A 21,695-nucleotide genomic window follows, 5' to 3' on the forward strand; every position below is an offset into this window, starting at 1 on the left:
TTGAACTCCCTACCTTAGATGATCCACCCGCCTCGGCCTCCTAAAGTGCTGGGATTACAGCCACCACACCTGGCCCTCAGTTTTAATTCCTAGTACAACAAATATTGTTAGATATAACCCACATAAAAAGAAGTCATTTGGGGTCCTTAATAATTGTTAAAAGCATGAAGGAGTCCGGAGACCAGTATGTTTGAGAACTGCTGGATCTAACCAATAACGCAGAGAATATTATTGCTCAACACTCCCTAGATGAGGTAAACGTTCACAAAAGAAAACATATTTCTGTTCAGAGAATGTATTTTTGATCTCGCTAATTCACTGGTTTCCAACCTTTTTGTTGTGTGTTGACGGTATGTGTAGAATCTATTTCTATAATGTCATTAACAGCTGAACATATTGTCATACCAATGTTGATATAATTTCAGCAAAAGCAAAGAAACTTTATGTCTAGTATAGTCTTATTGATTTTGGTTAGGCTCTTAAAAATAGGAGAAAAATAATTTGCCGTCACCAGTTAGTGACTTGATTTAGGCTGGAAGTATGGCCATTTTATGAGCTTCTCCAGAGACTTGGGAACCCAGGTTTAGCCAATGACCTAGCCATATCACATAATCACCCTGGTGTTCACAAAGGAAAATAGTGACAATATGCAATACTTTGTAAAAACTAACATTACTAGGAAAACATCCCAGAGAAAATATTATGCTGATATAGAATCAGCAGTGTCATTTTTATAGGTAAAGGAACTCACACTGCCTTTCAGACTCACACATTAAAAACCCTGAGTTAAGAATATAACTTAACCAGAGCAATCTAAATTCTTTTGCTCAAAGGACAATAAGAGAAACCTACAAAGAAGTAATAATTACATATTTTGTTTGAATATAGTATTAGACATTAGTGGATTAAAGGTATATACCCCTCATATAAAGATATTTCAATACATCTACATTTTAATTGTTGTATAAACTTTAGTTCAATTAGATATTGATAGTATTTATATTTTTTTCCTAAGAGCAAAAAAAACCACAACTTGCTGGTTATTCTAAGCACAAAATTCTTTGCTAACTTTTAAGGTACAGGAAAATATGTGACTACAGACTATATTTACTTACTCAAAATCAAACTTCAGATGTTTAGGGAATAAAAGGATAATAAAATCAGTGTTTAAAAATATTCTTCATTTTAATAACATCTAAAATGAATGATAAATTGAAAGTTTGAAACATTTTTATTTTTTGCTCTAATTATTATTTTCTATCTTAAGCTTCTTGATTTCTTTTCTTTCTTTCTTTTTTTTTTCCTGGAGACAGAGTTTTGTTCTGTTGCCCAGGCTGGACTGCAGTGGCTTGGTTTCATTTCACTGCAACCTCCACCTCCCAGGTTCAAGCAATTCTCGCACCTCAGCCTCCCAAGAAGCTGGGATTACAGGCATGCACCACCACACCCCGCTTATTTTTTGTATTTTTAGTAGAGATGGGGTTTTGCCATGATGGCCAGGCAGGTCTCGAACTCCTGTCCTCAAGCAATCGACTGGCCTTAGCCTCCCAAAGTGCTGGGATTACAGGCGTGAGCCACTGTGCCCGGCCTTGATTTTATTTCTAAATAGAGATGCTGCTGTCCTTCATAACTGAAAATCAGCACTCATCTAAGCTATGAATCATGCTCACTTTAAAAAAGAATTTATCAATTACAGAATTATGCTTCCAGCAAATCGTTTTTAGAAGACTATCATTATTTTAGAACTTGAGTCTAGATATTGTCTATACTTTTTTAAATAGAATTTATGTACTATTTGACTTAGGCACTATTTTACTCAGGACAATGAAAGTCAAATATCCCAACTTTGTTCTTGAAAGATATACTTCACTGTCATAAAGCAAGAGGAGTGAAAATCATTCCTCATTTCAGTCAGATTTCATTAAAAGAAAATATATGATATAAAAGAGAAATGACTTTTCCCTATATACAATATCATTTCAGCAAACAAATTTGCTGGAGAAAATGTAATCTAAGAAGAATTGTTTAGAAAAGATAATACATGGTTATCTTCATTAGGTTGTAATGAAGGTACCAAAAAAACAAAAAGAAATCAAGACCTGGTATATTTTTATAGATTTTGTTCTCACTATAGCTGGAGAATCTTAAATGATGAATGCATAATTTAGGATGCTATATTGCAATATAGATATATTGTAATATTTATTATAATATTATACTATTATAGTTGTTGACCTAAATAAATGGATTAACACATGCAGATGGACAGGAAGTGTTTCAGCTTACATATGGCCCAATGATAAAAAGCTACAGAGGGAAAGGTTGGAACTGTTAGTTTTGAATCATAACTTGGTTATTTAACCCTTTGTGTTTTCACAAAGACTTGGTTAAGTGCTGCTGATAGCTATTTCCATAATATTATGTATTCTTGATAATCAATTCTAGCATTTATTATGCTTTATTTTAATTTTTAGTTGTCTGATCTATTTGCAGAAGTTGGAACAATGTCTACTTGCTCACTGTTTCTATTCTACTACCAGGCAAAGACTTATTTAATGAGTTAATAAACACTGTTGTAGAGATAAGGATGGTCAAATAATAGACACAAAACTCAGTAAAGTTAAGTAACTTGCTTAATTTAGTGTGGTTATGAGGTAGAGAAAAAAGCATTTCCATCCAGATCTTCTATTATCAAGTCAAGTGCTCTTTCTAGTACCGATCATTCAAAACTATATTGTATTTCTGATGTAGACAAAATATGTTTGCACATACATTTCTGTGCATGAAAATCTGTGCATGCCAAACTTGAAATGTAGAAAGGATTTCTGTGGGATTTGGCTAACACTAATATGTACTAAGTTATAAATATCATAACCAAGATGCAGTAAAAATAAGAATTTCAAACTCAAATTGTATTTCCAGTTTTGTGCTGGATATCACTCCTTGGTTGTCTCACATATGCCTCAGATTAAACACATTCCCAATCAAGATGCATTACACTCTTTTCTTTTACCCTGAAGACTTGGTACTTCTCTTTTATTCCTTAGTATAGTTAATAACATTATCATCTACCCAGTATCTCAAATTTGAAACCCCGAAATTGCTTTTGGACTTCTCAGCCCCAAATTTTTATGCTAAAAAATTAAAATAAAGAATTCACCTAGAACAGAGCTCAGTGCTAAAATCTATGGTCTTGATATTTGGCTCAGTGGAAAAGGCAAAAACATTCATTATTTTAAATAAAAAAGAACAGATATTCGAAAGTGGCTGTTGACATCACTGAATTAGACTATTCACATACTAATGAAGCTTTAGTGTAAGAGTTCTTGATTGGTGACACCTGCCTTTAAAGTGGTCATTATTGATCAATATAATTCCTAAAACCTCCACACAGCACAAAAGCTCACATTTGGTTTTCATTCATTTTTCATGCCCCTGGTGAAATGTTAGATCTTCTCTACTCACCCTATCTAAATGAAGTTCCCCTGCTATTATTTTCTACCGCCATAACATTTTCATTTCTTCTTAACATGTATTGTATTTCAATTATAATTATTAAATTAATATGAAATTATAATTATTAAAATTATTTACCTGTTTGTTTTACACATTGAGCATCCCTATCTGAAAATCTGAAATCTGAGACTTTTTGAGCACAAAGGAAATGCTCACTGGAGTATTTTGGATTTCTGATTAGGAATGTTCAACTGGTTTAAGTATCTGCAAATATTCCAAAATCTGAAAAAATCTGAAATCTGAAACACTTCTGGTCCCAAGCATTTGGATTAGGGATACTCAACCTGTAATATATGACTAAATTGTAAACTCCATGAAGACAAGGAGTATATTTGTCACTGGTATTAAAGCACTTATAAGAGCACCTAGTTTAGATTCTCTTAAGCAGTTTTATGATTTATGAGACCTTTCTTACTAGAAAGATAAATTTCACTTCCTTCTGTCCTTTATTTTTTAAACGTTATTTCCAGATGCCTAATTGGAATACATTAACTCCTTTTAAAATATCAATATTCAAACTAGTTTCTTTTATTATATTAATATTCTAATTCAGTATTTAAAGTGTAAATTAAAAGTTACACCAAAGTGATAATTTTATCTTTGAGGTATACATTCTAGTGCTGATCAAAATTATTCAAAAGAAATATAATCTTATTCCTAGACAGATATAACGCTTTTATGAATTCACTGTCAATTTGAACATCTAAGTGTTAAACTAAGGAAAAAATATCAAGACAAGCCACTTGCTCTCTTAAAGTTCTGCAATAAGCAAATTAATTTAACGAATATTAACATTATTATTTTTCAGAATTTTACTTTGGTGAATTTGGAAGTACCAAGTGATTTTTCAAATTTTATTTAATATCCTCTTTGTAACTAAAATATAATTACAAAGTTATAAAAATACTCAAGAATTACTATGTATAATTAAATTTAGCATAAAATATTTTCAAAAAATATTTACGATTTCAGCATACTATTAAGGAAAAGAGACTATGCCTTGAATAGCTCTGAATTCCCAACTTTTAGGTCTTAATATTCAGTGAACAAAACTTCTTATAGTGAACTTAACTTTTAGTTTTAAATATTTTCCAGACTTTACAAGTGAGTTTAGCTGGTACAACTGGATTTTAATGCAGTCAAACTGTAAGTTACTTTGTTTTAATAATATAAAAGACATAGATGAGATTCTTCCATCTAATTCAGGTTTTAAGAAGTCCTTGTTTTTATTCATTTGAAAATGTAGCTTACTGGCACCCAAATGGCATTGGCATACATTTAATGTCTACAATGTTCTTACGGTTTATCTTTATTGAAGGTTTAGGACCTCAGTTTTTTAAATGATAAAATTAATATCAGTTTTTTTGACATATATCTAAAAATAATGATATACAACGGTAACACTGGAAACATTGCTGAGAAGATTGTAGCATGTAATGTACAACAAACTGCACTATTCACATCAGAAACTGAGATCCCTTCCAGTCAAATTAAATTATAACATTCACAAAACTGATAGAAAAGATGGAATTGAGGAAGACAGCTATACAGGTCCTTAAATTTGATGACAGAGAAAAAACTATAATTTGAAAAATTAACTGTCAGAATCCTAAAACAAATTTAGTGTCTAATGTCATGTCTTATTAAATAATAAGGAATGTTACTGTTAATCTTTTGATACCAATATTGCATCCATCACATAGAGAACTTGAAAGCACAAATGACTAACTTAATCAGGAAAGGAGCATTCCAGGAGAAAGTAGTCACAGCAGTAATAATGTCTGCTAGTTAATTTATCATGTATACAAAGATGTGAGCAGCATATAAGTGTCTCATCCTTTCCTCACCCTATACAATTCAGTGACAGATTATAAAAAAAAAAGACTGAGAAACTTCTTCCCTCTCCCAAAGGTTGGCATTAAAACTTTCTTTCTAATAAATTTAGATTTGTTTGTAAATATTAGGCAGCAACATTCCAAGATGAATATGTTTGAAAAAATTTGGAATGATACTAGAGCAGGGAGCTACCCCAGCCCGGACAAGTTTAAAGAAATCCCTTTGGTGACATAATTTGGTTAATCTTGCTGTTTACTGGCCAAAAGTACATTCATCCTCAGCATAAACAAATAACTTTACATCTATAATGTTAAGTATACTAAAAAATAACAAATCTACAACAAAGAAACAGGAGCTACAGAAAGTAATACCCTTAGCTATGATGTAGGAGTAAGACATTTTGAATGAAATCTGTATTGTCCTACTATTGGCCTAATATGACAATTTGTGACACAATGGGTGGGAACTATCTTACACTTTATTCATTTTTCATAGTGTAATCTTGCATGCAATCCAACCTTGACAAGCAGAAGGAAATATTAGTTAGTTTTCTCAGATTACTATAGAAGAGCAGGTGTAAGATGCGAAGGAACTGTACTTACTTTTGGTGTTGGGCAGGAAGCTGTAGAAAGGCGAGATGTAGCCTGAGCACGAGGCGATTCTGAAGGAGTAGTGCTGAGGGAGGCTGTGTCTCGTGGGAGCACCTGAACACCACGAGAAATGATGGAGTCTGGAATCTGAACAAGGGGAACAACTATGGTTTAATATTCTGAAAATGTCAACAACATGTAGAATCAAGACCCCCTTTGTTTTAGCATTCTTTGCTGCTCAGCTCTGACATATTTGGTGTCACTTACTCTTAGGTATAAATGCATCCAACAATTTGAGATAGAATAAAAACTTTCAGATTTTATTTTATTTTTTATTTTATTTTTTGAGACGGAGTCTCACTCTGTCGCCCAGGCTGGAGTGCAGTGGCGCAATCTCGGCTCACTGCAAGCTCCGCCTCCCGGGTTCACGCCATTCTCCTGCCTCAGCCTCTCTGAGTAGCTGGGACTACAGGCGCCCGCCACTACGCCTGGCTAATTTTTTTGTATTTTTAGTAGAGACGGGGTTTCAACGTGGTCTCGATCTCCTGACCTCGTGATCCGCCCGCCTTGGCCTCCCAAAGTGCTGGGATTACAAGCGTGAGCCACCGCGCCCGGCAAAACTTTCAGATTTAAAGTATGTTCCCTGGCAAGTACCATTTCATAAAACTTTTTAATATGAGAGGCAGTATAGTATTGTGGTTAGGAATAAAGGATTTGTCATTCATATACTTGCTATGCCATTTAATAGTTTGAAATCTTGAGCAAACTATTTAATTCCTAGATATTTTCCATTTCCTTTTCAGATCAGTCTCCAACCATTTTCACCCTCTCTTCTCTAAGCTGACCTGTATGGACACCATCAACAAATTATTTTCTGCCCAGGCTTCCAGTTGGGTTCAGCCAGTGGAAGGCACTGGCAGAAGACTGAGTTGGGATAGGGCAAGGTCTGGCATTTATTCTCCTAGCTCCCTCTCTACCAGGTCATCAAAGGTTGGCTGTGTCACTCAACTCAAGATCATAGCTCGTGTCAGACTGCCCTTCTGGCTTACAGCTCTTTCTCTAGATTCTAATAGCACTCCTTCCCTTTGCCCCATTAGGTAGAAGCATTAATGGTTCCCACTGTTACCAGTCCCAGGCATTCCATGATGTCTTGTGGTTTTCCCTAAATTCTGTCCAAACCTTTGTATATCCTATAGGTTCTTATTGAACTCTCCTCAATTACCTATTTAAGCATGTTATCTGACTTCTGCTAGGATCCTGATGGATATACCTTTTGAATTGCTACTTCCTTTATCTGAAAATTGAGGATAACAATAGAATCTGCTTCACTGGAATACTGCAAGGGTTAAGTAAAATAATGTGTGTAAATTATTTAGCACTTTCAAGTGGTAAATATTTAATAAGTGTTGGTTATTATTACTGTTGTTACTATACCTATCGACATAGTAAAGACTGATGTAATTATCGTTATTCTAAAAATATACAAACATAAAGACTAATACTGTAGATTATTTTTAACATTATTAATATATGTCGATTATAAATTTATTACTTTAGGACTTGCATAATTTAGTTCATGTTCTGGGCTACCGGTAATGGGCACACATCTTCTACGAATGGGAACATGAGGACTTTCAAATTTTGTGCACAAGACTTGCAACATATGATAAAAAGATAAGCAATTAACATTTAATCAACAAATATCACTTACTATGTGAAAAGAAGAGAGAAACAGCCAGACTCTGTGACTACAAGGTATTCCTAATATTATGCATCATTTCTGCCTCAAAAACTAATACTATTTCTATAGAAGCTCCTTTATTTACTTTCTATACCAACATCCTTAATTCCAAAGATATTGCTACCATTTCAGTGTTTGAAATTTTATGTGGTTTATAAACAATATAGTCATAAGTAGTATGAAAAGCAGTGGGAATTTTGAGAAGCAAGACAACTCTATTTGCTAACATATTTGAGTACTGAATTGTGATAAATATTTCCAAGAAATAAAGAAAGACAGTCTAATTTTGAAGAGCTATTTGTTGCCACTTATCTAATTAAAAAGGCCATGTATTTAAAAGAAGATCAAATACCCATTTTATACCTCACATGACATCACATCCCTCTCCTTCATAGCAATGACCATACTTACAGAAAGTATCACAACATATATATGTGTGATACTTTGATCAATGTCTGTCTCCCACATTAGAATGCACTGTCATGATGGAACAGTGTTTTGCTACTATTGCATGTCCAGTATCTAATGAAGCAACTGCACGAATAATGTCTCTGTGTGTGTGATATATATCTCCAGACTTATACACATAACTGCCTATATACACTACATATCTCTGTGTGTATATATGCCTCAATGTAAATTAAAAATCAGGATATTTGAGGGGAAGATAAGTTTAAATTTTGTGGCTAGATACTTTTGGGCTACCAGTCTGGAGCTATTTGATGAGGTGTATGAGTCTGGAACTCAGGAAAAAGTTAGGACATATAATTTGGGAATTATCAATGGAGGTAGTAATTTGAGTCATTCAAATGTGTCAGATCACCTGCAGAGAAAATGTGAAAGAACAAAAGACAATGGCTGACAATTTGAGGTAACATTCATATTAAAAGTTAACAAAAGAAAACAAACTGAAGGAAGATAAGATCTCTAAGATAAGGATGTATGGGGTAACCATACATCTGATTTTTCCTTGAACAATCTGGGTTTATACCTATTATGCTGGCTTAATTATTAAACAGCACCTCTTTTCATTTTCAAAAGCATTCTGGTTCAGAAGATAAATTATTTGGTGTTCCTATCATAAGAAACTATTAGAGAAAAAAGAGGCAAATCGAGATGGGTGAGTATCAAGGCAATGGCAAAAAGAAGAAAGTTGCAAGATTAAAAAAAAAACAAATATGGGAGAGAATAGGAATAGAGAGAGAGAGCTGAAAAGAAGCCATTACATCCAGTTATTAAAGAAATTACCAGTTAAGTAAAAAGAGTAGATACAAATTGAGGAATTGAGTAGGCATGATAAAGCAAAGTAAATTGTGAGTAAAAGACACAGACATTTATTACTACTATTTTTTTGGTGCTTGCAGGAGAGGCCTTATTGATGAGAATAAGGGGAAGTAAAAGTGATAAAGATGACTTTAGGAGAGTGGTAGAATTCTCAAAAAATGCATTGATGAATGAAAATGATGGATAAGGCAAAAGAATTTTCAATTACCATAGCGGATCCAGTTAATATCAGTAAACATAAATTTACAATTTCATTACATAGTCTAGAACAAATCTTCGCCCCAATCTTAAAAAAAAAAAAAACTGTCTATGCTGGAGATACAGACTTAGAAATTATTGTAGATATACAGTTGCTGAAGTTACAGAAATAAATGAGATCCTAAAGATGACGAAGAAGAATATGTCAACACGGATACTAGAAAAAGGGGGAAGAATTAGATGATGAAGAACAGGATGGTAGTAATTAGTTACCTGAGAGAAAATTTCATTATTTGATGAAGACAGAATCTGATTACAAGGGGTCAAGAAAAAAACTGGAGGTAAGGAAAAGGAGTCAGTGAATATAGATTACTCTGTTGATAGACAGACCTGGGAGCGAGGGCTATGGAATGAGGTACTTTAAGGCATAAGGACTCTGAAAAGCTCCCACATATCCTTTGGACTCTAAAACGTCAGGTTTATGCCCAGGGCTGGGCACATCCTCAGAAAAGACCTGAGAAGGTTCTATTCTCTCACTTGTGGATAAACTTGAGACTCTATATAAGCAGGAAGTGAAAAACTAATGAAGAGTTGTAAATTGCCTGGCTGAGTGTTGAAGTGTGACCTAACATATACAAAGAGCTCATCTGCAAAAACTGGGAGATTTTCTCTGATTTGTTTGTTTTGTTTTTATTATCATTATTAATTTTTTGGTTCTAGGCATTTAAAGAAATACCTGTCAAATCACTAGCTGGCCACTAAGCAAACAACAGAAACATCGGAGGTTATGCACAACAAAGAAATACAAGCTTGAAAAAAGTATTTCAAAAAATTAATAACAAACAAATAACTAATACTGCTGAACAAGCAGCAACAAAAAGCCCCAGGGAGAGGGGAGAATCTAATTTCCAGAGTTGCCACTTACAATATTTAAATGTCAAGTTTTCAACAAAAAATTATGAAGCATGCAAAGAAGAAAGTATAACCTGTACACAGGAAAAAAAAAGAAAAGAAAAAAGAAATGAACAGAAACTGTCTATGAGAAAGCTCAGACACTGAGGTGACTAGACAAAGATTTTAAATTAATTATTTTAATAAAGTTTAGCTCAAAGAGCTAAAGGAAACTATAAACAAAGAACTAAAGGCAAGCACAAGAGTGATGCCTCAACAACAGGGAATCTCAATAAAAAGACAAATATCATAAAAAGAAACCAAATACAAATTCTAACACTGAAAATTAGAACAGAAATGAAAAATTCACTAGTGGGACTCAACAGCAGATGTGAGCTGAAAATAAAGTGATTAACATTATCTAGTCTGAGGATCAGAAAGAAAAAAATAAAGGAAAATAACAACATGGCTTAAATAAAGGAAAATAACAACATGGCTTAAACAACCTGTGGAATACCATCAAGCATACTGAGATATGATTAATGGTGGTCCCAGAAGGAGAGGAAAGAAGCAAAGAGATTATTTGAGGAAACAATGCCTAAAAACTTGCCAAATTTGATGAAAGACATGAATGCACACAAGAAGTTCAACAATCCCAAGCAGGATAAACTAAAAAAGACTGACACCAAGATACATTATAATCAAATTGTTGAAAGTGATAAAGATGAAGAGAGAATTCTGATCCTCAGTAAGATTTACAGCTGATTTTCAATAGAAACCATGACAGTCAGAAAGCAGTGGAATGATATGGTCAAAATGTCAAAAGATGAAAAATCTCTCAACCAAGAATTCTGTATCTGATAAAACTAAACTTCAAAAATGAAGAAAAATTACAATATTCCCAGATAAACAAAAACTGAGTGTTCATTGCTCATAAATCTGCCCTACAAAAAAATTCTAAAGGGAGGTCTTCAGGCTGAAATAAAAAGAAACTAGACAGTAATTGTAACTGACATGAAGAAATACAGAACTCTACATAGGTAAACACAAAGGTCAGTATCTCACATATATTTTTGTTTGTGAATCCTCTTTTCTGCCCCATATAATTAAAAAAAAATACATAAAGCAATAATTGTAGATCTATGTTGACGGGCATACAATATATTGATAGGTAATTTAGGAAAATAATAACATATGTAGGGGACAAGGTATGAAGTTGTTGTATAATATTGAAACTAAGTTGGTATTAATTCAAACTAGATTGTTATGAGCTAAGATGCTAATTGTAATTCCCAGGGAAACCATTAACACAATAACTAAATAACAGTTAGTAAAAGTAGCAAGGAGAATCAAAATGGTACACCAGAAAATATCTATACAGAAAAAAGGGCCTCCGGGGGGGTGGAGCCAAGATGGCTGAATAGGAACAGCTCCGGTCTCCAGCTCCCAGCCTGAGCGACACAGAAGACGGGTGATTTCTGCATTTCTGCTTGAGGTACCGGTTTCATCTCACTAGGGAGTGCCAAACAGTGGGTGCAGGACAGTCGGTGAAGCGCACTGTGCGTGAGCCGAAGCGGGGTGAGGCATTGCCTCACTCGGGAAGCGCAAGGGGTCAGGGAGTTCCCTTTCCTAGTCAAAGAAAGGGGTAACAGATGGCACCTGGAATATCGGGTCAGTCCCACCCCAATACTGCACTTTTCCAACGGGCCTGGAAAACGGCACACTAGGAGACTGTGTCCCACACCTGGCTCGGAGGGTCCTATGCCCACAGAGTCTCGCTGATTGCTAGCACAGCAGTCTGAGATCAATCTGCAAGGCGGCAGCGAGGCTGGGGGAGGGGCGCCCGCCATTGCCCAGGCTTGCTTAGGTAAACAAAGCAGCCAGGAAGCTCGAACTGGGTGGAGCCCACCACAGCTCAAGGAGGCCTGCCTGCCTCTGTAGGCTCCACCTCTGGGGGCAGGGCACAGACAAACAAAAACTCAGCAGGAACCTCCTCAGAATTAAATGTCCCTGTCTGACTGACAGCTTTGAAGAGAGTAGTGGTTCTCCCAGCACGCAGCTGGAGATCTGAGAACAGACAGACTGCCTCCTAAAGTGGGTCCCTCACCCCTGAGCAGCCTAACTGGGAGGCACCCCCCCAGTAGGGACAGACTGACACCTCACTTGGCCGGGTACTCCTCTGAGACAAAACTTCCAGAGGAACTATCAGACAGCTGAATTTGTGGTCTCACGAAAATCCGCTGTTCTGCAGCCACCGCTGCTGACACCCAGCCGAACAGGGTCTGGAGTGGACCTCTAGTAAACTCCAACAGACCTGCAGCTGAGGGTCCTGTCTGGTAGAAGGAAAACTAACAAACAGAAAGGATATCCACACCAAAAACCCATCTGTGCATCACCATCATCAAAGACCAAAAGTAGATAAAACCACAAAGATGGGGAAAAAACAGAGCAGAAAAGCTGGAAACTCTAAAAAGCAGAGCACCTCTCCTCCTACAAAGGAACGCAGTTCCTCATCAGCAACGGAACAAAGCTGGATAGAGGATGACTTTGACGAGTTGAGAGAAGAAGGCTTCAGACGATCAAACTACGCTGAGATACGGGAGGAAATTCAAAACGATAGCAAAGAAGTTAAAAAGTTTGAAAAAAAATTAGAAGAATGGATAACTAGAATAACCAATGGAGAGAAGGGCTTAAAGGAGCTGATGGAGCTGAAAGCCAAGTTTCGAGAACTACGCGAAGATTGCAGAAGCCTCAGTAGCAGATGCGATCAACTGGAAGAAAGGGTATCGCTGATGGAAGATGAAATGAATGAAATGAAGAGAGAAGGGAAGTTTAGAGAAAAAAGAATAAAAAGAAATGAACAAAGCCTCCAAGAAATTTGGGACTATGTGAAAAGACCAAACCTAGGTCTGATTGGTGTACCTGAAAATGATGGGGAGAATGGAACCAAGTTGGAAAACACTCTGCAAGATATTATCCAGGAGAACTTCCCCAATCTAGCAAGGCAGGCCAACATTCAGATTCAGGAAATACAGAGAACGCTGAAAAGATACTCCTCGAGAAGAGCAACTCCAAGACACATAATTGTCAGATTCACCAAAGTTGAAATGAAGGAAAAAATGTTAAGGGCAGCCAGAGAGAAAGGTCGAGTTACCCACAAAGGGAAGCCCATCAGACTAACAGCTGATCTCTCGGCAGAAACTCTACAAGCTAGAAGAGAGTGGGGGCCGATATTCAACATTCTTAAAGAAAAGAACTTTCAACCCAGAATTTCATATCCCGCCAAACTAAGCTTCATAAGTGAAGGAGAAATAAAATACTTTACAGACAAGCAAACGCTGAGTGATTTTGTCAACACCAGGCCTGCCCTAAAAGAGCTCCTGAAGGAAGCACTAAACATGGAAAGGAACAACCGGTACCAGCCACTGCAAAAACATGCCAAATTGTAAAGACTATCGAGGTTAGGAAGAAACTGCATCAACTAACGAGCAAAATAACCAACTAACATCATAATGACAGGATCAGATTCACACATAACAATATTAACGTTAAATGTAAATGGGCTAAATGCTCCAATTAAAAGACACAGACTGGCAAACTGGATAAGGAGTCAGGACCCATCAGTGTGCTGTATTCAGGAAACCCATCTCACGTGCAGAGACACACATAGACTCAAAATAAAAGGATGGAGGAAGATCTATCAAGCAACTGGAAAACAAAAAAAGGCAGGGGTTGCAATCCTAGTCTCTGATAAAATAGACTTTAAACCAACAAAGATCAAAAGAGACAAAGAAGGCCATTACATAATGGTAAAGGGATCAATTCAACAAGAAGAGCTAACTATCCTAAATATATATGCACCCAACACAGGAGCACCCAGATTCATAAAGCAAGTCCTGAGCGACCTACAAAGGGACTTAAACTCCCACATAATAATAATGGGAGATTTTAACACCCCACTGTCAACATTAGACAGATCAACGAGACAGAAAGTTAACAAGGATATCCAGGAATTGAACTCAGCTCTACACAAAGTGGACCTAATAGACATCTACAGAACTCTCCACCCCAAATCAACAGAATATACATTTTTTCAGCACCACACCACACCTATTCCAAAATTGACCACATAGTTGGAAGTAAAGCTCTCCTCAGCAAATGTAAAAGAATAGAAATTATAACAAACTGTCTCTCAGACCACAGTGCAATCAAACTAGAACTCAGGATTAAGAAACTCAGTCAAAACCGCTCAACTACATGGAAACTGAACAACCTGCTCCTGAATGACTATTGGGTACATAATGAAATGAAGGCAGAAATAAAGATGTTCTTTGAAACCAACGAGAACAAAGACGCAACATACCAGAATCTCTGGGACATGTTCAAAGCAGTGTGTAGAGGGAAATTTATAGCACTAAATGCCCACAAGAGAAAGCAGGAAAGATCCAAAATTGACACCCTAACATCACAATTAAAAGAACTAGAAAAGCAAGAGCAAACACATTCAAAAGCTAGCAGAAGGCTAGAAATAACTAAAATCAGAGCAGAACTGAAGGAAATAGAGACACAAAAAACCCTTCAAAAAATTAATGAATCCAGGAGCTGGTTTTTTGAAAAGATCAACAAAATTGATAGACCACTAGCAAGACTAATAAAGAAGAAAAGAGAGAAGAATCAAATAGATGCAATAAAAAATGAAAAAGGGGATATCACCACCAATTCCACAGAAACACAATCTACCATCAGAGAATACTACAAACACCTCTACACAAATAAACTAGAAAATCTAGAAGAAATGGATAAATTCCTCAACAAATACACCCTCCCAAGACTAAATCAGGAAGAAGTTGAATCTCTGAATAGACTAATAACAGGTTCTGAAATTGTGACAATAATCAATAGCTTACCAACCAAAAAGAGTCCAGGACCTGATGGATTCACAGCCGAATTCTACCAGAGGTACAAGGAGGAACTGGTACCATTCCTTCTGAAACTATTCCAATCGATAGAAAAAGAGGGAATCCTCCCTAACACATTTTATGAAGCCAGCATCGTCCTGATACCAAAGCCTGGCAGAGACATAACCAAAAGAGAGAATTTCAGACCAATATCCTTGATGAACATTGATGCAAAAATCCTCAATAAAATACTGGCAAACCGAATCCAGCAGCACATCAAAAAGCTTATCCACCATGATCAAGTGGGCTTCATCCCTGGGATGCAAGGCTGCTTCAACATACGCAAATCAATAAATGTAATCCAGCATATAAACAGAACCAAAGACAAAAACCACATGATTATCTCAATAGATGCAGAAAAGGCCTTTGACAAAATTCAACAACCCTTCATGCTAAAAACTCTCAATAAATTAGGTATTGATGGGACGTATCTCAAAATAATAAGATCTATCTACGACAAACCCACAGCCAATATCATACTGAATGGGCAAAAACTGGAAGCATTCCCTCGGAAAACTGGCACAAGACAGGGATGCCCTCTCTCACCGCTCCTATTCAACATAGTGCTGGAAGTTCTGGCCAGGGCAATCAGGCAGGGGAAGGAAATAAAGGGTATTCAATTAGGAAAAGAGGAAGTCAATTTGTCCCTGTTTGCAGATGACATGATTGTATATCTAGAAAACCCCATCGTCTCAGCCCAAAATCTCCTTAAGCTGATTAGCAACTTCAGCAAAGTCTCAGGATACAAAATCAATGTACAAAAATCACAAGCGTTCTTGTACACCAATCACAGACAAACAGAGAGCCAAATCATGAGTGAACTCCCATTCACAATTGCTTCAAAGAGAATAAAATGCCTAGGAATCCAACGTACAAGGGATGTAAAGGACCTCTTCAAGGAGAACTACAAACCACTGCTCAATGAAATAAAAGAGGATACAAACAAATGGAAGAACATTCCATGCTCATGGGTTGGAAGAATCAATATCGTGAAAATGGCCATACTGCCCAGGGTAATTTATAGATTCAATGCCATCCCCATCAAGCTACCAATGACTTTCTTCACAGAATTGGAAAAAACTACTTTAAAGTTCATATGGAACCAAAAAAGAGCCCGCATCGCCAAGTCAATCCTAAGCCAAAAGAACAAAGCTGGAGGCATCACCCTCCCTGACTTCAAACTATACTACAAGGCTACAGTAACTAAAACAGCATGGTACTGGTACCACAACAGAGACATAGATCAATGGAACAGAACAGAGCCCTCAGAAACGATGCCGCATATCTGCAACTATCTGATCTTTGACAAACCTGACAAAAACAAGAAATGGGGAAAGGATTCCCTATTTAATAAATGGTGCTGGGAAAACTGGCTAGCCATACGTAGAAAGCTGCAACTGGATCCCTTCCTTACACCTTATACAAAGATTAATTCAAGATGGATTAAAGACTTAAATGTTAGACCTAAAACCATTAAAATCCTACAAGAAAACCTAGGCCATACCATTCAGGACATAGGCGTGGGCAAGGACTTCATGTCTAAAACACCAAAAGCAATGGCAACAAAAGCCAAAATTGACAAATGGGATCTCATTAAACTAAAGAGCTTCTGCACAGCAAAAGAAACTACCATCAGAGTGAACAGTCAACCTACAGAATGGGAGAAAATTTTTGCAACCTACTCATCTGACAAAGGGCTAATATCCAGAATCTACAATGAACTCAAACATATTTACAAGAAAAAAACAAACAACCCCATCAAAAAGTGGGCAAAGGACATGAACAGACACTTCTCAAAAGAAGACATTTATGCAGCCAAAAAACACATGAAGAAATGCTCATCATCACTGGCCATCAGAGAAATGCAAATCAAAACCACAGTGAGATACCATCTCACACCAGTTAGAATGGCCATCATTAAAAAATCAGGAAACAACAGGTGCTGGAGAGGATGTGGAGAAACAGGAACACTTTTACACTGTTGGTGGGACTGTAAACTAGTTCAACCATTGTGGAAGTCAGTGTGGTGATTCCTCAGGGATCTAGAACTAGAAATACCATTTGACCCAGCCATCCCATTACTGGGTATATACCCAAAGGACTATAAATCATGCTGCTATAAAGACACATGCACACGTATGTTTATTGCCGCACTATTCACAATAGCAAAGAGTTGGAGCCAACCCAAATGTCCAACAACGATAGACTGGATTAAGAAAATGTGGCACATATACACCATGGAATACTATGCAGCCATAAAAAAGGATGAGTTCATATCCTTTGTAGGGACATGGATGAAACTGGAAAACATCATTCTCAGTAAACTATCGCAAGGACAAAAAACGAAACACCGCATGTTCTCACTCATAGGTGGGAATTGAACAATGAGAACTCATGGACACAGGAAGGGGAACATCACACTCCGGGGACTGTTGTGGGGTTGGGGGAGGGGGGAGGGACAGCATTAGGAGATATACCTAATGCTAAATGACGAGTTAATGGGTGCAGGAAATCAACGTGGCACATGGATACATATGTAACAAACCTGCACATTGTGCACATGTACCCCAAAACCTAAAGTATAATAAAAAAAAAAAAAGAAAAAAGGAAGTAATAGAGGAGATAAAAAACAAAAATGATATAATACATATAAAAATAGCAAAATGGAAGAAACCCTTCTTCATAGTAATTGCATTAAATTTACATAAACTATCCAATTCAAAGATGGAAACTGGCAGAATGAATTAAAAATACTATAATCCAACTAGAATCATGCATTGCATAATGACATTTTGATAGACAACAGATGACACATACAACAGTGGTCCCATAATATTATAATACTATATTTTTCTGGTACCTTTTCTATGTTTAGATATGTTTCAAAACACAAATACTTACCATTATGTTACAGTTGCTTACGGTATTCATTACAGTAACATGCTGTACAGGTTTGCAGCCTAGGACTAGGAACAACAGGCTATACCATTTGGCCTAGGTGTGTAGTTGGTTATACCATCTAGATTTGTGTAATTATACTCACTCTATGACATTCGCATAAAAACAAAATCACTGAACAATGCATTTCTCAGAACATATCTCTGTTGTTAAGTGGAGTATGATTGTCTGTGCTATCTACAAGAGATTCAAATTAGATCCAAAGATGCAAATAAGTTGAAGGTGAAGGAATGGAAAAAGATATTCTGTGGAAGCTGTAGCCAGAAGACAGCTAGAGAAGCTACAGTAATATCAGACAAAATCAACTTTAAAACCAAAACTGTTATAAGAGACAAAAAAGACATTACATAATGATAAAAAGGTCAGTTAATCAAGAAGACATAACAATTATTAAAAAAATACATAAAGCAAAAACTGATAATAATGAAGAGAGAAAAACTTCAAAAATAAGAGTTGGAGACTGCAATATTCCACTTTTAATAATAGAATAACTAGATCAACAAGTACAATAGAACAGCGGTCCTCAATGTTTTGGACACCAAAGACTGCTTTCATGGAAGACAATTTTTCTACAGACTGGGGGGCGGTGGGGATGGTTTGGATAAAACTGTTCCACCTCAGATCATCAGGGATTAGCTAAATTCTCATGAGGAGCACACAACCTAGATCCCTTGCATTCACGCTCCTATGAGAATCTAATGTTGTCGCTGATCTCAGAGGAGGTAGAGCTCAGCAGTAATGCTTGCTTGCCTGCTGCTGCTCACCTCCCACTGTGCAGGCCGGTTCCTAACAGGTCATGGACCGGTATCAGTCCTTGGCCTGGGGCTTGGGGACCCCTTCAATAGAAGGGCTGAACAACACTATAAACCAACTAGACTTAACAGCCATATAGGAACACTGTATCTGATACCAGCAGAAAACACATTTTTGTCAAGTGAACATGAGGATATACCATATATATTAGGCCACAAAATAGATCTCACAAAATTTAAAAAGATTGAAACCTTACAGTGTATTTTTTCTGACCATAATGGAAGGAAATTAAAAATCAGTAACAGAAAGAAATTTGGGGCCGGGTGCGGTGGCTCATGCCTGTAATCCTAACAATTTGAGAGGCCTAGGTGGGTGGATCACCTGAGGTCAGCAGCTCAAGACCAGTCTGGTCAACATGGCAAAACCCCATCTCTACTAAAAATACAAAAATTAACTGGGTGTGGTGACATATGCCTGTAATCCCAGCTACCTGGGAGGCTGAGGTAGGAGAATCGCTTGAACCCAGGAGGTGGAGGTTTCAGTGAGCCAAGATTGTGCCACTGCACTCCAGCCTAGGAGACAGAGCGAGACTCCATCTCAAAAAAAAAAAAAAAAAAAAAAAAAAGAAAGAAAGAAATGTGAGAAATTTACAAGTATGTGGAAATTAAACACATTTTTAAATAACCAATGGGTCAAAGAGGAAATCACAAAGGAAATAAGAAAATAATTTGAGAAAAATAAAAAGGAAAACATAACATGAAAATTCAAGTGATGCAGAGAAACAGTGTTCAGAGGGAAACTTATAGCTGTAAACATCTATTTTTAAAAAGAAGAAAGATTTCGTATCAATACACTAATCTTCCACCCTAAGAAACTATAAAGTATAAACTAAACCCAAAGCAAACAAAAGAAAATAATAGGAATTATAGTGGAGATAAATAGAGAACATAAAAACACTGAAAGAATCAACAAAACCAAAGTCGGTCCTTTAAAAGTATCAACAAAATTACTGTGGCACTATTCACAATAGCAAAGACTTGGAACCAACCCAAATGTCCATCAATGATAGACTGGATTAAGAAAATGTGGCACATATACACCATGGAATACTATGCAGCCATAAAAAAGGATGAGTTCATGTCCTTTGTAGGGACATGGATGAAGCTGGAAACCATCATTCTCAGCAAACTATCGCAGGGACAAAAAACCAAACACCACATGTTCTCACTCATAGGTGGGAATTGAACAATGAGAACACTTGGACACAGGAAGGGGAACATCACACACCGTGGCCCGTCATAGGGTGGGAGGAGGGGGGAGGGATAGCATTAGGAGATACACCTAATGTAAATGACCAGTTAATGGGTGCAGCACACCAACATGGCACACGTATACATATGTAACAAACCTGCACATTGTGCACATGTACCCTAGAACTTAAAGTATAATAAAAAAAAAAGTATCAACAAAATTAACAAATCTTTAAGTAGGCTGACAAAAAGAGAAAAAGATTCAAATTACTAAAATCAGGAATGAAAGTAGGAACATTGCTGTTGAGCTTACCGAAATGAAATGACTACCAGATGATTATTTCATAATAATTAAATACTAGGAACAACTGTATGCCAACAAGTTGCATGACCTAGATAAAACAGATAAATATTTAGAAACACAGACACTGCCAAAACCAACTCAAGAAGAAACAGAAACTCTGAATAGAACCACTAAAAAGGTTGAATCAGTACATAAAAATACTTTCAACAAGGAAAAGCCCAGGACCAGATGGCCTCATTAAGGAATTCTATTAAATGTTTAAAGAAGAATTAACAAAAATTATTTACCAACTCTTCTACAAAATATGAGGAGGGAACATTTCTTAGCTCATTTTAAGTTGCCATATTACCCTGACACTAAAGACAATGACATCATAAGAACAAAAAAACTACAGGCTAATATCCTTTATTAATATAGATGCAAGTATCCTTAACAAAATACTAGGAAACAACAAATAGTATACTAAAACGATTATACATCAAGACCAAATAAGATTTATTCCAAAAATGTAAGAGTGGCTCACCATAAGATAATAAGTCAATGAAATACACCATGTTAACGGAATGAAGGGGAAAAAAACTTCACAAATGATCATCTCCGTTAATGTAGAACAAGCATTTGATGCAATACCCTTTCAGGATAAAACACTCGGAAAACTAGGAATATAAGGAAACTTCCTGAATTTGATAGAGGCATCTATACAAAACCCACAGCTAACATCCTCCTTAATAATGAGACTGAAAACTTCCCCTAAATTCAGGAAAAAAGATGTCTACTCAGGCCAATTCTACTTAACACTGTACTCAAAGTTCTAGCCAGGGAAATTCGGCAAGAAATAGAAATAAAAGGCTTCAAACTGGAAAGGAAGTAGAACTATATTCACAGATGACATGGACTTATATATATACATATTCCTAAAACATCCACAAAAAGAACAAGTAGAACTAATAAACAAATTTAGCGAAGTGGTAGAATACATGAAGAACACACAAAAATCAGTTGTATTTCTATATACCAATACTGAAACATTCAAAAATAAAATTAAGAAAACAATTCCACTTACAATAGCATCAAAGAGAATAAAAGATGCAGAGTAAATTTAACCAAGAAATTATAAAACCTGCATATCGAAAATTACAAAACATTGCTGAAAGAAATTAAAGGCAAATAAATAGAAAGACATATGTGTTAATTGAATGCAATACTTAAGATTGTTAACATGGTAATACTGCCCAAAGCTATCTACAGATTCCATGCAATCACTGTCAAATCCCACTGGTGTGTTTTGCAGAAATAGAAAAACCTATCCTGAAATTCATATGGAATCTCAAGGAACCTAATAGCTAAAACAATCTTGAAAAAGACAAAGAAAGTTGGAGGATTCATAATTCCTGCTTTCTTTTTTTTTTTGAGACG

General features: G+C 36.3%; 1 protein-coding gene across 18 annotated transcripts in view; it reads right to left on the reverse strand.

Annotated features, from left to right (window-relative positions):
- GPHN (gephyrin) overlaps nt 1-21,695 on the reverse strand; it is a 722,880-nt gene that overhangs the window by 218,680 nt on the left and 482,505 nt on the right. For all 18 annotated transcript variants that reach the window (XM_055291351.2, XM_063644412.1, XM_063644411.1 and 15 more), the window contains one exon: nt 5,955-6,089. In XM_055291351.2, the coding sequence (XP_055147326.1) occupies nt 5,955-6,089 (135 nt within the window). The remainder of the gene's footprint in view (nt 1-5,954; nt 6,090-21,695) is intronic.

Source organism: Symphalangus syndactylus, chromosome 8, assembly GCF_028878055.3.
Source record: "Symphalangus syndactylus isolate Jambi chromosome 8, NHGRI_mSymSyn1-v2.1_pri, whole genome shotgun sequence".
NCBI lineage: Eukaryota > Metazoa > Chordata > Mammalia > Primates > Hylobatidae > Symphalangus > Symphalangus syndactylus.